The sequence below is a fragment of the Canis lupus genome, chromosome 3, assembly GCF_003254725.2.
Source record: "Canis lupus dingo isolate Sandy chromosome 3, ASM325472v2, whole genome shotgun sequence".
NCBI classification, from domain to species: Eukaryota; Metazoa; Chordata; class Mammalia; order Carnivora; family Canidae; genus Canis; species Canis lupus.
The window spans coordinates 38,834,243-38,852,262 of NC_064245.1; the positions used below are offsets into that span (position 1 = coordinate 38,834,243).

At 44.7% G+C, this 18,020-nt stretch overlaps 1 protein-coding gene across 2 annotated transcripts in view; it reads right to left on the reverse strand.

Moving 5' to 3' along the window:
• Positions 1-7,349, reverse strand: part of ENTREP2 (endosomal transmembrane epsin interactor 2) — a 452,783-nt gene extending 445,434 nt beyond the window's left edge. For both annotated transcript variants that reach the window (XM_035714280.2, XM_049108392.1), the window contains exon 1: positions 7,131-7,349. In XM_035714280.2, coding sequence (XP_035570173.1) covers positions 7,131-7,349 — 219 coding nt within the window. The remainder of the gene's footprint in view (positions 1-7,130) is intronic.
• Positions 7,350-18,020: the final 10,671 nt, after the last annotated feature.

The window sequence follows — 18,020 nt, forward strand, 5'->3', positions numbered from 1 at the left end:
AATACAGTCTATACATATTTGGCATCAGCTCTGGCAGATTTTTAACCTTACGCTTAAAACACCTACACTCATACACAAAGTCTTTTATCTTTTAGTATGTGGGCTGCAGTCTCTGCTTCCTTGCTCTCTCTCTCTGCATTTCTTTAGGTATGCAGGAAGGATCTGGATTCTAGTTACTACTTTTCTATGAGTACCTTGTAAAACCCCCTTGGTAACCTTTTGGGTATTATCACCTCACTACTATGAGAAATAATGCAAGTAGCTAGTAAATGCTTCTTCTTCCCTCTCTTGCTCTTCTTGAACCATCAATCTAAGTCCCTAGTATTAGTTTGGTATTAATCTTTATAGTCTTAAATAATCTTAACTTCCCCATTGCTTTGTCAGCTTCAAGAGACACTTTTTATTCCTAGCTAATTTAACCAATGTGCCAAGGAGTTCATTCTACTTTCCCCTTACTCTCTCCTCATCTCCTGCCATTTATTTTTTTTAGCTGTATAATTCTATATAATCAGAGTGCATAACATTTATGTATTAATTTGTCCTCCTATTGTCACATTTTTGTTTTATAGTTAAATACAGTCAGGGTTCATCCCTAGAATTTATTAAAATCTTCAATCATTTTATAGTCTTCTGAAGCTCATTTTCTACTAAACTCATAGGTACAATATTCTCAGAGTTGTTGCAAGTTCAAAACTACATGTCTGTGGACTTATATTTAAAGGCCAACTCTCTGATTATTGGATGTTTGACTCACATATTGAGTATATTAAAAATAAAAACATTGTGGTTCCAGTTCCAGGTAAAGGAAGCAAGCATACATTACCCTGTGTCTCCCACTGATTGCAGCTATGACCTAATAGAAGGCACAGAATAAACAGCTTGAAAACTCTGAAAAGTAAATCAGCAGTTAGACTGAGGAAGAACAATATAATTCAAAGTACCACCAAATTGGCAGTAGTTTTATCATTTTTCTCTCTACAGTGTCCCCCAGCCAAAACTCAACACAGCTTAAGACCCAAAATTGAGCATGGATGCAGACAAAAAGAGTCCAGAAGCACTCTAGTTCTGGCTTAAGGATTTGGAAATAGGCTTCCCAGTGCCAAAGAGAGTAAGGCAATCCCCATCGTTTTTCTCGTTGGATGTCTTTCTCTTCTTTCTCTCAAACCTCAGCCCCAAGCAATACCAGAGCCCCGACAGGAACAGACAAGGGTTAGTCCTCTCTGATTGCAGAAGCTTGGTCCCAAGAAGGCCGGGCAGAGTGCTGTCGCTGACTCTCCATCTGTTCTCGTCCTGCATGGGCCCTACCCAAATGGCCACACAGGAAGTATGTAGCAAAGCAAGGTAAAGCCCTAGCCCTCTTAGAGGACTAGATAAGGGAAGCTCCAGGGAAACAAACCAACCAAGTCCCAGAGAGGGAGGAGCCAGGGAAAGAGATTCCTAAAATTAATTTATGGATTCATGGCTCATCCCCAAGGTGCACATGTATACATACTACCAACCCTAAACAGAAAACACAAACTTTGGGAACAGACCCACAGGATAGATCACCAAGAGCCAGATTGGTCATTGGGTGGCACATGTACAAGACAACTCTGATTAGGATTATAGAGACTTTGGAAACTGAACTGACATCAGAACCACCATCCACAGTAGGCTGGTCAGAAGTTGTGATCTAAACTCAAGAGGACTGATAGCCTACTAAGACAGAAACATCAACATTCTCCTCAGGATTCAAAATAGTATCCAGAGACTCACAACGTAATATTCAATATGTCTAAAAGACAACCCCAAATTATTCAGCATGCAAAGACTCAGGAAAATGTCAACTTCCAGGGGAAAACAATTATAGTTTCTGGAATTCTCCAACAAAAAGCCTGTAAAGGAATGATAATAAAAATGTTCCAGTAAGTAAAGGTTACTATTTTGGAATTAAAGGAAAAACTACAAAAAGCAAGGGGGGGCGGGGGGAAATAGGAGATACGAAGAAGAACCAAATGGGATCCTTTTAAGTGAAAAGACAGTAAATATATTAACTCACCGGATAAGTCTAATGGCAGAAGGGAGAGGACAGGAGAAAATGTACACCACCTCCTATGACAATAACAATTGAAATCACTGTGGATTTCTATCAGGAAACATGAAGGATGGCTGGAATTGGAATATTTTTCAAGGCTGAAAGGAAAGCACTGCCAACCCAGAATTCTGTATCTAGTGAAAATGCTCTTCAGGAACAGATGTGAAATAATGACATCCTAAGGTAAAGAACAAGTAGATAAAGATATTTTAAAGTTCATATGGAAGAGCAGCCAAGGCACTTGGGAAAAAGCAGAGCGCGGAGAGGTGTGCCTTACCAGATAATGAACCTCACCATGAGATTACGAGAATCAAAATAATTTGGTCTTGGCTCCGCCATAGACAATTAAGAGAGTAAAACTGAAGAGAGGCCCAAAACAGAACCACACAGGAAATTTGTCCGAAAGCAAATAAAGTTAGGGCCTTTTTCCATAGCAAAAGAAAAATCAATTCTGGATAAAATAAAATTTGAATATTAAAAGATAAAATGAAAACATTAGAAGGAAGTTTAAAAGAATATTTGTGTGATGTCTGTAATGAGGACACCCCACACACACGAAACTCTGAGAAAAGAACCCAGAAACTGTAAAAGAGAAAAAGAACAGATTTGACTACATAAGAAGTCCTTAAATTCTCTACATGGCAAAAGACACCAAAAATTTAAGGCAAATGAGAAGTGAAGATATTGCAGGAAAATATTTGCAACATATAATAAAGTAACCAGGGAAATGCAGATCAAATGAAAACAAGGAAATATCTTATTTCTCCCATCCAGTGAATAAAAACGTTAAGGATTGCTAACATCCTGTGCTGGTAAGAAGGTGGCAAAAGGGCACACTGATGAAATGCTTCTGTGGATGGGCATGACTACAATCTTCTGAGGAAATCAATCTAGCAATATCCGACAAAATTCTAAATTTGAATACCCTCTGACCAGCAATTCCACTTCAGGGAATTTATGCTCAAAAAAAAAAAAAAAAAAAAAATCAAAACAAAACAAAAAAAGTCCTGGCACCTAAGATTAGATAAGCAGCAATATTTGTAAAGGCAGAGAACTGATAAAATCAGAATATTCCCAACAGGAGAATAACTGAATAAATTATAATAATTCATACTATGGACTCTAATGTAGTCATTACAAATAATGGGAATCATAAATAATGGGTTATGGCTGGGAATATTTATTAGATACTAAACTTAAAAAGTCACAGAGCATGGGATGTGGCATAATCTTTTTGTAAATTTTTTTAAAAGAAACATATTCCACACATATGCATAAATTCTAATGTTTTTGTGATTGTAAAGGAAAGCATAAAAGGATCCCATTACCCAACACTGGTAATACAGGCTCCCTGGTGGCCCAGAATTGGGATAGAAGGAGGCATTGTTATCATTTTTCCTTTGTTACACTTCTATGTTTCAGTTATTGCAAAAAGTATATATTGCTTTCAAAGTATGAAAAAAAATTCAACAGCATTGCTTTCACAGAAAAACAAAATACACATACATACATACATACATACATAACAGCCACACAGTTGGCTCCCAATGACTCCATCCTTATCAATGTGTGTCACTGATAAAGTAGAGAATTCACAATGTGAATTTGTCTCTGATGTCCTGGGCCTTACAAAATTTTCAAAGAAACATAATGAAGCTGCTCTGCTGAAGGACAGCTATTCAAGACCTAGCTCCATGAGTCTCCTAAACTGTTCGCGCCGATCATCATCTCTCTAAATGGGCCAGGCATTCAACCACAGAGGGAGATGACCCACCTCCCAACACCCAGCTGGGTGGCAAGGACCTGGGGCAGGAACACCATTTGAAGGTGGTCCATAGATGGCTGAAATAGCAACATCTGCTCCCTCTTGCCAGACCTGCTGCCCACCCCACCCCCACCTGTCTCCAACTTTGCCAAGATACTTCCCTGAACCTCACATAGCCTTTCTGAATGCAAAGCCTCTCCAAATTTTTCTGGAATCTTCACCTTTGCAGGCATGGACGCAGTGAAGTGGACACATTAATCTCATATATCCACTTTCTATATCTTATATATCCACTTGATTGGACTAGAGGATGCCCAGATAGCTGTTAAAACATGGTTTCTGGGGGTGTCTGGGGTGGTTTCTCTGGAAGAGATTAGCATTTGAATCAGTAAGCTGAGTAAAGAAGGCTGCCCTCACCAAGGAGGGCTTGCATCACCCAATCCTTTGAGGGCCTGAATAAAATATGAGGGCAAGGAGGCAGGGTGAATTCACACCCTCTCAGTGAGCTGGGACATCTGTCTTCTCCTGCCTCTAGATACCAGGACTCCTGGTTCTCAGACTTTCAGACTCCCACCGAGAATTACGCCACTGGCCCCCTGGTTCCTGGCCTTTTGCCTTCAGACTGAATCACACCACCAATTTCCTTGGTCTTCCAGCTCACAGATGGCAAGATCATGGGATTTCTCGGCTTCCACATCGGCCTGTTCCTCAAGGGAATGAGGACTGGATGAATGAGCAAGCTACTGGTTCTTTCTCTGGAAAACCCTAAATACAGCAGGTTAGTTACTCCCTCTCCATCTCAGTGTATCCTGCAGAAGCAGCCAAGACTTCTTAGGGCTTAGGCCCAGCCCTGAGACTGCCTCTGTCGTCAGGACTCTATTGGCTAAGGCAAGTCGTTGGAAGCCCCGTCCAAATTCAAGTGGAAGGATCTGCACAAGAGTGTGAACACCAATGACCACAGATGAAATGTGCTATCACACCATATCAAACACTCAGCTTAATGTCTGGCACACAGTCCGTGCTCAAAAAATGTGAGCTCTTTTTTGTATGTACTATTTTCTCTTAAATAGAGGCAAGTCATTTTTACAGGGATTCTTCCCCATGTACAAACCACAGAGAAGGCATGGAAATCTAGAGATTGCTACAGAGCCCTCACATTTCATTCCAGAAGATGCAGAGGAGCTAGAGTGCTACCCCACAGGGCAGACTTCAGAATAAAGCCAGACACCCTAGTCACTATCCTTAAATGAAAAATATCCTTGCAGGGCAGTTTCCGGGCCTCAAAGGACAGGCATACATAGGGTAAGGGGCCAATGTTACCACTCACAGCCAGGCTAACATGCACACCTGTCCCAACTGGAAACAGCCACTATTTCTGCCAACAGCAGAGACAAGATGTGAAATTTGGCATATACCGTATTAAGAGAACTTTAAAGGTGCTTGTGGCAGATTAAGTTTGAAGAAAGAAAACAAGGCGGTGAGAAAGTGGATGTAAAGGGGTAGAGTAGGAGATAGAGAAGTTACCTTAAAATCTAAAAAAAAGTAAGCAGAGCTTGCTGTGTTCATTGCTGTCCCCGGAGCGTAGAAGAATGCCCGCACAGAGCAGACATTTGCAGAATTACTCTGAATCGGGGAAAGGTAAAACGAATAGGTTATACCTGTCGAAAGGAATAACACTGGAAACGAACGCAGAATTATTGTATTACAATTTACCCCTTCAAACTAAAATGGAGTGAATGCACACTTTTCACATAGTTTTTCTACCATGTCCAGGTCATGTTTTCCCTTTTAGGTTTATTATTAAAAGGCAGCTGTTTTTCAATGCCCTCTGGGAGTACCAAAATCATAGCTAAGTCTAAATGGGACAAAGGGAGGCTCAGGGAGGAGCCAGGAAGTGAGGCTAATTTACCAGTCTGCCACCTGTAGGCTGGTTCCAGCAGACATAAACATCAGTGCCCACAAAACAGACGACGTGAAAATAACGCATATTAAATAATGCTAAAAACTGAGCAACAGATGTGTGAAAACTATATATAGTGGTCCATTTGAATCATGGCTCCCCGGTTTCTGCCTCCAACGTCCTCTCTCGGATTTAAACACCCTGAGCTGTGGCCACACACACACTGTGGTTCCTAATCAGCTCTCCAAGCCTCACCCGAGGTCTGAAACAAGCTTTGAAAATGAACACCCCTATCCGGGTGAAGGACCGCACCTGTAAGGATCAAAGTCGGTTTCACTCCGATCTCATTTCAAAAGCCTTGCAATGGGCTTGAAGCACAGAGGCCGTTATAAAGGAACTGCAACGCGAACCAGCAACGCTGGGCAGAATTGTTAAATTTCAACATCCGAGAGCAAACAGCAAACATGCATTACAAAGGCTTAGTTTGGATTTCTGGAGATGGAATTAAAACATACTGAGTTTACAGTTTAAGCCCATAAGATGTACTTCGGCACCGCAAACCAAATGTAGTTACAGATGTCAAGAGTTCTCAGAACAAGCGCTTCTCTTTATAAATGTGTCCTCTGCGTGTATTTTTTTCCGTTTCCATATGTCCACTCTCTATCAATATAAGGAAAACACAACTTTCATCAGAAGGATATAAAGAGGCCTCCACGCACCGCCGCCCGGCCATTCCCTCTCGGGGACGGTCGGTTCCTTAGGGCGGAGACCTCGCGGTGGCGTCTCCTGCGGGGTCCGTGAGTCCCTGGTCTCTCTAGGGAGGGGTCGCACCCGAGTGTGGACGGGGCCCCGGCTCGCCCGCCCGCGCCCGCCGCCCACAGGGCTCCGCGTCCCAGACGCGCGCGGGAAACGCCAAGTCCGCCGCCGGCCGCAGGGGGCTGGAGGGTCTCGCCGGCTGGTCTCGCTCCCGCGCCCGCGCCCCCGCCCCTCGGGCCGGCCCCCGCCGAGGCGAGACGCGCGCACCCTCCCTCCCTCCCTCCCCCGGGCCGGGGCCGCCCCGAGTCCAGCCGCGGAGAGCGGCGGGTCCCCAGGGCGCACACTCCACCCCGCACGCGCGCCCGCCGCGCGCCCTTCACCGCGGGGTCCCTCCGGCGGCTGCCGGCTCGGCCGAGGGCTGTGCCCGGGCTGCGGTTCCCTCCAAGAAAAGTCGAGTCGGGGATGGGCGCCGCAGGAAAGGGAATGCGCTGCCCCGGGAGCGGTGAGTCAGGTCCCCGGAGTTACCCAGCGCGGAGTTTCCGAACTGCACCCCGCGCCGCCGCAGCTCGGCCCCGGGCGTCCGCGCCCCGAACTTGGCGCCCCCGGGCCGGCCCCGCCGGGCCGCAGACACTCACCGAGAAGCCGGCCCAGAAGGGGCAGGAGTGGCGGACGCGGGCCGAGGTGGTGAGCGCCAGCGCCGCGAAGCTGACGGCCACGATGAGGCATCCGAGCGCCATCTGCGTGGCCCCGAGCGCCAGCACGACGCGGGAGCGGCCCGGGCACTCGCGCAGGCGGGACAGGCTGCGGGGCAGCGCGGCGGGGCGCGGCGCGCGGGGACCGCCGGCCCGAGGCATCGCGCAGGGCGCCCGCACGCCTCCCGCTCCCGCCGGCCGGGCCCGGCGCGCGCCCCCGCCAGCCGCCGCCGCCGCCCCCGCCAGCCGCCCCCGCCGCCCCCGCCGCCGCCGCCGCCGCCGCCGCCGCCGCCTCTCCTCACCGAGCGTCCGAGGCAAGTTGCGCCGGGCCAGGGGACCGCCTTCCCGCGGGCCGCGGGGGCTGCGGCGGCCGCGCGCCGGGAGCGGGCCGGGCCGGGCGGGGAGCCGGGCGCCCGCTGGCCCTGCCCGTGCCCGCGCCCATGCCGCCGCCGCCGCCGCCGCCGCCGCTCCGCAGGGCCGCCCGCCGCCCGCCGGCCGCGCCGCGCTGCGCCCTCTCCCGCCCGCCCCGCGCGTTCCCCGCCCGAGCGCGGGCGCGAGCTGCCGCGTGCCGGGGGCGAGCCGCCGCCGTGCCCGAGCGCCAGCCCCGCCGCCGCGCGCGGGGCCGGGGCGCCGGGCGGGGGCCGGGGCGCGGGGCGGGGGCGGGGGCCGGGGCGCGGGGGCGGTCCCCGAGGCCGGACCTCGGCGCTCTAGGGCCCCGCGCGGGTCGGGAGCGGGGCCCGCAGGCGCGTCAAGGTCGAGGGCTGCAGCCTCGGCGGCCGAACCCTCCGTCGGCGCGAGCCCAGGGCCGCGCCGCAGGGACCCGCCGCCCGCCGAGCCTGGGCCCGGCCGCCGAAGGGCGCTCCCCCGGCGGCGGGGGGCGCGGAATCCCAGGGCGCTGCCCCAGGTGTGGCGCGCGGCAGCCTCTACCGCATGCGGAATTCCAAGATCCAAGATGCCGCTTTCCTGCAGTTCCGCAGTTTCCCCAGCCGTCTGCTGAGAACTGAGCCCGGGAGGACTGGGCATTTAAGACATTCCCGGTTCACAAACGGATGTCTCTTACTCACTCACCTTTAGTTTGCAGGGCTTTGGATACAAGTGAAAAGTTTGGGCTTAAAGCAAACCGCTCAGGGACGCCCGGGTGGCTCAGTGGTCGAACGTCCGTCTGCCTTTGGCTCAGGAGTTGATCCCGGGTCCTGGGATCGAGTTCCACAGTAGGTTTCCTGCGAGGAGCCTGCTTCTCCATCTATGTCTCTGCCTCTCTCTCTCTCTCTCTCTCTCTCTCTCTGTCTGGAATAAATCAATAAAATCTATTTTTTTTAAAATCGCACAAAACGAATTTAAATGAACCATGTCATTAACTACTTATTAAATCTCCCCCACTCCCTTTAGCCAGTATAAGGTTTTCAATTGATTTTCGGCCCCCTTGAGGTACCCAGAAAACTTGGAAGTTTTGGTTGTCAATTTTCTTTGTGGCCTGTTGATGTGACAACTTTCAGACCACCGGTGTTGAAAAACACTGTGTTATTAAGAGACCCACCAGTGTTGGGAAGTCTAAAGGGATCAGGCATAAAAAGGCAAAGTTCATAGTAATAAAGGGCAAGGGTAGGTCATTCCCCCAGGCCATTCTTCCACAGTCGTGCAGTGGAACTGAAGGTGTCCCCTGCTGGATCCAAAACACTGGAGAGTCTCGCCCCAGAACATCTCAGTTGCTGGTGCTTGAAATTTCACCGTTAGAGATATTGATTCCTTTGGGGCTTGACGGGCCTCTATTAAAATGCAAATTCCTCTTGAAGGGGCCAATAGCTCAAGCCTTTATCAGCCATCCCCGTAGCAGGGATGGGATTTATTTTCCAATTTAAAGGGATGGCCAAGGGATGAACCAGAGGTGGGGAATTCTACAGATAAAGTAACTGACCTCAAAATGTTGGCCTGTGGCCAAACTCTGCCTTTCCTCCAGTTTTTATCTACAGCGTGGCTGAGCCTCAGGCTGGCATCATTTAGAGTGCTGGAGTACAAATTCTAATTTCCCAGAGACACTCTCTATCTAAAAACTCTCAGGCCCCACTTTTTAAGGGCTTGGAGCAATACCAAAGCAAGATTCTGGACAGGCAGAGGTTAGGTTCTCAAAGGAGTCACCTGCCTTGTTCATTCATTTATCTATTTCCACCCATCCAACAGTTTTACATTTTAGGAAGGAATCTCTAAGCACCAGGCACTCCTAGGCTCTTAGAGTAAGTACATAAGTGAACAAAACAAATAAGACCCAAGGAGAGAAACAATACAATAAGCAGAACAAATAAGTAAATTACAAAGAGTTTGTTGACATTATGCAGCATTCAAAAAATATGTTAAGCCCCCAATGTGTGCCAGACAATGAAGATGTAAGATTAGCAAAAGCAAATAAGCTAGAGAATGTTCAGTCTAGTGGTTAGATTGACAACACACAGATAATTGCTCCAAGGCCAATTGCATCTAGGTTCAATGTGTGGAGAATTCTGCATGGTGCCAAAAAACTGATAATAAGGAGCTTTGGAAAGAGCTTTCTGACCACAATGTAGAAAATGTGTCTAAATGGCCTATCTGTCCCATTAGTAGGGAGCCCCCAAATGTGGGGCAACAATCGGGTAGGAGCTGAAAGAATTCATCTGAAGCAGAATGAAGGAGGTAGATGTTTATTGAATACGGTGCAAGCAGAGGAGAGGCTGTCTGCAAAGAGGTAGGAGGAGGAGGCTGCTTTTAAGGAGGGAAGGTAAGGAGGTTTGGCAATTTATGGAATTGTCCCCTTTTTTGGTCACTGTGCCTAGTTGTAAGTAGCCTATTGATCAGTCAGAGCCTATGGATATTTTGACATGGGTCTCCTGATGGGCCTGTATGGATTCAAGCCAGGGGGTCCCTGTGTCCTTTTCCACTGCCCAAACCTGTTTATCTAAAAGAAACCTCTACAGAAAATGGATTGAGGGATGCCCACGAGAATGCAGGCCTCACATGTTATTGCTTTCGTCTAGGCAAGAAATGACAGTGTTTTAGATTAAGATAGAGATGGTGGAGATACCCAGAACTGGAAGGATTTGAGATACTTGGGAGGTGTCAGCAATGAATTAAATGTGGACTAAATATAGGGTGATGCCAGTTGGTGTATCCTGGGGAGAGGACCGAATGGTAGAAACCTCCAATGTACTCCCATTTATGTATTAGATGTGCTTCCAAAATATATGTGAATCAGGGCAGCCCCGGTGGCGCAGCGGTTTAGCACCGCCTGCAGCCCAGGGCATGATCTGGAGACCCTGGATTGGGTCCCTCGTTGGGCTCTCACATGGAGCCTGCTTGTCTCTGCCTCTCTCTCTCTCTCCCTGCATCTCTATGAATAAATGAATAAAATCTTTAAAAAAAACAACAACAACAAAAACAAAACAAAACAAAACAAAACAAAATATATGTGAATCAATTCCTTCTACTTATAAATGGCATGGAAAGAGAGCTCCAGGCAGCAAAGCAGAGGATTTTGGTGTAGGTGGGTCTACTCTCTCTGTAAATTTGAGAGAGGATGAACACTTTCTGTGAAATCTGATTTGGGGGCAGAGGGAAAGACAGATCCAGAAATTACAATCACTTTGCCATTTTAAAAATCATTTCTGTATTATAGAGAACTTTAAAACTCTGTTGTATTGATTGTAATAGCCAACATTCTTTTGATAAACAATTGTAATTTGGAGATGTTAATAAAGTGAATCAGTTTCACAGACATGAATCAGGAAAGAAGGGTGGGGAGCTGATTTAACCCTAGCTCTGATCCTATAATTCATTGACCCTCCTTGCTCCTCAGTGTTTTTCTCTTATAATAAGGCTGCAAAAGGGATGCCTGGGTGGTTCATTCGGCTGAGTATCTAACTCTTGATTCAGCTCAGGTTGTGATCGAGTTGTGGGATCAAACCCCACATCCAGCTCTCTGCTCACTGGGGAGTCTGCTTGGGGGTCTCTCTCCCTCTTCTCATCAATAAGTAGGTAGATCTCTCTTAAAAATTAAAATTAAAAATAAATAAAAAGCTGCTATAATACATGATCCTAGTATTATGAGAGATTCTTGTAGACCCCTGGGACCAACTTATACCAACTTTTCCTTCTTCCTAGATCAGATGACACTAATGGACTGAGACAATTGTTCTTAAGCATAGCATGACAAGGTGGCTCAGCTTTTACTGAAAGGTAAGCTACATGACTGCTTGCACCAACAGGAAGATGAGAACACAGATGTCTCACAGTGCCCTTGTTCAGATTCTTGCTCTTTTCAACATACCTGTCCATAGATGGATAAAAAATAAATTTGTCCCTTCGAACTATAAGGCAGAAGAAAATTGTACTTGCATTTCACAATATCCACCTCTGGAAGAGTAATAATCAACAAAGAACCACCATTTCCAGGGACAGCAGGCTTGCAGATTCTCCTGCTGAAGACAACTGAGAAGTCAGATGACATTTTTTTGTTAAATATCTTCCTAAAAGTATTAAAGAGTTATAGAGATAATGGAGAAACACTAGATCAAGTTTCAAGAGGAAAAGAATCCAGAGAGGTATGTATTCACCAGGTCGGAATCCTCTGCCCTGGGCACTTGCATTTCTGGCTTTGGCAGAAAAATAGAGTTAAAAAGATAAGTTTTGAGTCCAGTCCCTCAAGAATCAGGGATATACCAGTATACCAGTCCCCTGCTTTGTGATAGAACCCCAAAAGGCTGCACCCAGGGAGTAAGGAATAAGCCAGCCTATCCTCTAATTGCAGATGCTCAGAAATCCCAAACCCTGAGCTGGCAAAAAGCAATAACAAATCACCTCTGAAGAATGATAATCTAATCCCAGCCCTCAAATTATTTCTACAAATGGCATCTTAAAAATTCACTTTAACCTCCTCAATATGACAAAGGGCATTTATGAAAAACCCACAGCTAACACCATACTCAGTGATGAAAGAATGAAAGCTTTCCCCCAAGATCAGGAATGACATAAGGATGTCTACATTAAACATTGCTCTTTGACACTGAACTAGAAATTCTAGCCAGAGAAATTATATAAGAAAAAGAAATAAAACGCATCCAAACTGGAAGAGAAGAATTGAAACTATCTCTGTTTACAGAATGATATGATCCTATATTTATAGAAAATCTCAAAGAATCCACAAGAAAGCTACTAGCAGTAATAAATTCAGCAAAGTTGTAGGATATAAGATCAACATACTAAAATCAGTGGTGTTTCTATAGACCACCAATGAACAGTCTAAAAAAGAATAAAGCAATTCCATTTACAACAGCATCTGAAACACCTGGAAAACACCTGGAAAATTCAAGGATGTGAAAGACTTGTATACTGAAAAACACAAAACATTACTGAAAGAAATTAAAGACCTAAATAAATGGAAAAATACTCTGTTTGTGGATAAGGAGACTTTCTATTAAGATGTCAATACCCAAAAAAAAAAAAAAATGTCAATACCCAAAGTGTTCTGTGGATTCAATGTAATCCATATCAAAACTCCTCAGATTATTTTTTCAGAAATGGAAAAGCCAATCCTCAAATCCATATGAAATTGCAATGGCCCCAAATAGCCACTCTTGAAAAAGAAGAAACAGTTGGAAAGACTCACACTTCCAGATTTAAAAACTTACTACAAAGCTATAGTAATCAAAACATCATGGTACTTACAAGTAGATAGACCATTAGAATAAAATTGAGAGCCCAGAAATAAATCCATCTCAGATCAATTGAGTTTTCACAAGGGTGCCAAGTGGTAGAGTAATCTCTTTAACAGATGGGGCTGGGACAACTGGATTTTTCACATGCAAAAAGAAACCTCACATTACATACAAAAATTAACTCAAAATGAATCAAAGATCTTGAAATGAGGACAAAAACCATAAAGCTTTTAGAAGAAGACATAGGTGTATATCTTCATGACTCTGGATTTGACTCTAGAGTCTTAGATATACCAAAACCATGGGCAACGAAGAAAGAATAGACAACTTGTACTTCATCAAAATTAAAATTTTCTGTGCATCAAAGAATGCTATCAAGTAAGTAAAAAGAAAAACTATTGAATGGGAAGAAATATTTGCAAATTATATATCTGACAAGGATTCAATATCCAGAATATATAAAGAACTCCCACAAACTGAAAAACAAAGAGACAACCCAATTTAACTTGGACAAATGACTTGAGTGGACATTTCTCCAAAGAAGATATACACATGGCCCATAAGCATGTGAAATGTTGCTCATCACTGCTGATTAAGGAAATGTAAATGAAAATCACAATGTGATACCACTTGCCATCCATTAGGATGGCTATTATAAAAATTAATTAATTCGAACACCTGGGTGACTCAGGCCATTAAATGTCGAACTCTTGGTTTCAGCTCAGGTCATAACCCCATATCAGATCAAGTCCCACGTTGGGCTTCATGCTCAGTGGGAAGTCTGCTTGAGGGTTCTCTCTGCCTCTCCTGGCACTTGTGCATGCTCTCTCGCTCTCTCTCTCTCTAAACAAATAAATATTTTTTAAATTAAAATTAAAATTAATCAGGTTATTAATTTTGAAAAAAAAGAAAATAGCAAGTGTTGGCAGGAATATGGAGAAATTGGAACTGTCGCACAGTGCCGGTGAGAATGTAAAATGATGCAACCATTATGGAAAATAGCATGGAAGTGCCTCAAAAAATTAAACACGGAATTACCATTTAATCCAGCAATTCTGCTTCTGAGTGTATATCCAAAAAGGTTGAAAGGATTTAAAGAGATATCTGCATTCCCATGGTTATAACAACATTATTCACAATAGCCAAAGACAGAAACAACTCAAGTGTCCATCAATGGACAGATGGTTGAGCAAAATGTGGTACATATCTACAATGAAGTGTCATTCAGTCTTAAAAAGGAAGGAAATTCTGAAAAAAAAAAAAAAAAAAAAAAAAGGAAGGAAATTCTGATAGATGCCACAACATAGATGAATCTTGAGGACATTGTGTTGAGTGAAATAAGCCAGTTACAAAAAGACAAACAAAATTATAAGTATATTATATACTGATCTATACTGATAACAGAATTTCCTTCCTTTTTACATTATATATGTCTTACCACAATAGAAAAAAATACAATAAAATACCACCTCACAGATGACTATAGTAGTAATAAAAAAATCCTGCAAATAATAAATGCTGGAAAGGATGTAGAGAAATTGGAATCCTTGTTCATTGCTAGTGGAAATGTAAAGTGTGCAGATGGAAAACAGTCTGGCAGTTCCTTAAAGCTAAACATAGAATTATCACATTACCAGTAATTCCAATTCTAGGTATAGAATTGAAAATCAGTACCTTGAACTTGTTCCCCCATGTCCTCTAGTCATCACCAGCTCTGGAGCAGATTTCTTTAGATGTTTATAACTGCAGAGTTAGAGGTCAGTGTAGGCAGCTCTGGACTTTAACAAAGAATAATACACGTATGAAACCTTTGACTTGTCTCTGTTCATTGGGTTATAAAATGTCTATCTAATTGCTATCTAAGAATAAATTTAAACACAGGTGAAAGATTGGTACACTGAAAATTCTACAAACATTTCAGCACAGAACATTGCTGAAAGAAATCAAAGAACGTCTAAATATATGGAAAGGCACTGTGTTCATGGATAAGAAGTCAACATGAGGATGTCAATATCCAAAGTGTTCTACACTTAATAAACTAATTAAAGGACAATATAGTGCAAGGAGGAAAGAGATCTAATTTTGACAGGACTTGAAATACTTATGATACCTCATAGGCTCTGTGATGAGATATAAATTAGATCATCAATATATAAAAGTATTTTGCAAACATTAAAGCACTTTATGAATGCTGGGTGACATTATTCCGTTAGTCATGAGTTCCTTACAGACAGAAACACAGTTTCAGTCATGCTTGCAATCCCCTAACGCACCTGGCATAGTCTTAGGCAGATAGTGGTATTCAATTACATTTATTCAATTGAATTCTACTACACTCTGTGTTAAAATTGAAGTTGTTAATACATTTAAGCTACTGACTAGAATTTTGTGAGAAACCACTGAGAAATAAATGATGCTGGATTAGTCAGGGAGTACAATGAGGTTAAGTAAGTTCCATTTAAATTAACTCAACTAGCGCTATTAAATAAGGTTATTAGAACATATATTGTAATGATTTCATGACAATAAGCAGTTACTCATATTCATACACACTGACTCAAAATTACACATGAAAGTAATGTTTTGTCTTTAAGGAAAACATATCATCAAAATTATGAATCAAGCCACATGAAACTCAAGAATTCTCATCCATCAACTGAACAGGAAATAATGAATTAAAATTTATCATTTGGTTTTGAAGAATGAAAGTCACCTTCAACCAGAACTACTTGAATAGCTTTTTGTTTTTAAGTAGCAAACAAAAATGAAACACTTTACTCACAGATAAGTGAGAAGTCTTTGGGAAGATAAACATTAGGACTCACTAATCTTTGGTGTCATTTCCATGATTGGCCCCACTTTTCACAGCAACATTATATTTTTTATAAAAGCTTTTATTAATTGAGGGGGCGGGGCGAGATGGCAGAAGAGTAGGGTCCCCAGGTCACCTGGCCCCACCAACTTACCTAGATAACTTTCAAATCATCCTGAAAACCTATGAATTCGGCCTGAGATTTAAAGAGAGAACAGCTGGAACGCTACAGAGAGAAGAGTTGGTGCTTCTAACAAGGTAGGAAGACAGAAAAAAATATATAAATATAAAGCAATCCAGTGGAAGACGGGCCGCGAGGAGCCGGGCTAAGGCCAAGCAGTGAGAGCCCCCAGGACAGGGAAGCCGGGTCCCGAAGAAGCAGGAAATTTAACAAACTTCCTGGATGGAAAGGCATTTGCAGGGAACTGGGGCAGGACCCCAGGAGGGCGGGGATGCCCTCAGGCTCCCGTGGACACTAACAGACACCTGCGCCCCGGGGAGAGCGCCACACCCTGCAGCCGAGCTCCCTAAAGGGCTGCAGCGCATATGGCTGGACCTGGGAGCAGCTCGGAGGGGCTCGGGCGGAGGCTCGGCGCGGAGGGGGCTGCTGGGCCGGGAGCGCGATTCCAGCGGTGCAGGCCCCAGAGCCCAGGACGTGGGGGACACAGCCCAGGATCCGGGGCTCCCCCCAGGACAGGCAGAGGCTGGGAGGGCACAGGACAGCAAGGACGCTCCTGCCGCCAGGCGGCCCCGAGCTGTACAGATCGGCGCCCCCCCCCACCCCAGGAGCATCCAGTCCCCTACAGACTGGGAGCTGCAGTAGTTACTGCGGGAGCTGACTCCAGGGCTGGAGAGCTGGCCTCTGCCACTGTTGCCATTCCTCCTGGTATCATCCTGTGCCTGAGATGGAGCGGGGCTGCGAGGGGTCATGGGCCTCACAGGGTCAACAGCTCCCACTGAGCCGTGCACCGGACAGGGGGCGGGGCAGCTCCCCCAGGTGCACACACCTGAGAATCAGCACAGCAGGCCCCTCCCCAGAAGACCAGCTGGAAGGACAGGGGAAGAGCAAGTTCTTGGCCGAGCAGAGCTGGAGAGCTCCAGGGAAAGTCGAGGTATTTACAGTATATAGAAACAGAGGATACCCCTCCTTGTTTTGTTTTGTTTTGTTTTGTTTTTTGTTTTTTCCCTTTTTTTCTTCCTTTATCCAGTAAAACTTGTTTTTAGCCACTCTGCACTGAGCAAAATGACTAGAAAGAACTCACCACAAAAGAAAGAATCAGAAACAATACTCTCTCCCACAGTTAGAGAATTTGGATTGCAATTCCATGTCAGAAAGCCAATTCAGAAGCACAGTTATAAAGCTACTCGTGACTCTGAAGAAAAGCATAAAGGATTCAAGAGACTTAATGACTGCAGAATTAAGATCCAATCAAGCTGAAATTAAAAATCAATCGAATGAGATGCAATCCAAACTGGAGGTCCTAACAATGAGAGTTAATGAGGTAGAAGAAAGAGTGAGTGACATAGAAGATAAGTTCATGGCAAGGAAGGAAGCTGAGGAAAAAAAGAGAAAAACAATTAAAAGACCATGAGGAAAGGTTAAGGGAAATAAATACAGCCCTCAGAAGGAAAAAAATCTGTGTTTAATTGGGGTTCCAGAGAGCGCCAAAAGGGACAGAGCACCAGAAAGTGTATTTGAGCAAATCATAGCTGAGAACTTCCCTAACTTGGAGATGGAAACAGGCATTCATATCCAGGAGATAGAGAGATCCCCCCTAAAATCAATAAAAACCATTCAACACCTGATATTTAATAGTGAAACTTGCAAATTCCAAAGATGAAGATCCTTAAAACAGCCAGAGACAAGAGATCCCTAACTTATATAGGGAGAACTATTAGATTAACAGCAGACCTCTCCACAGAGACCTGGCAGGCCAGAAAGGGCTGACAGGATATATTCAGGGTCCTAAATGAGAACAACATGCAGCCAAGGATACTTTATCCAGCAAGGCTCTCATTCAGAATAGAAGAAGAGATAAAGAGCTTCCAAGATAGGCAGGAACTGAAAGAATATGTGACCACCAAACCAGCTCTGCAAGAAATATTAAGGGGGATTCTGTAAAAGAAAGAGGAAGTCCAAAGAAATAATGCACAAAGACAGGGACTGAACAGGTATCATGATGACACTAAATTCATATCTTTCAATAGTAACTCTGAAAGTGAATGGACTTAATGACCCCATCAAAAGACGCAGGGTTTCAAACTGGATAAAAATGCAAGACCCATCTATTTGCTGTCTACAAGAGACCCATTTTAGACCTAAGGATACCTACAGCCTGA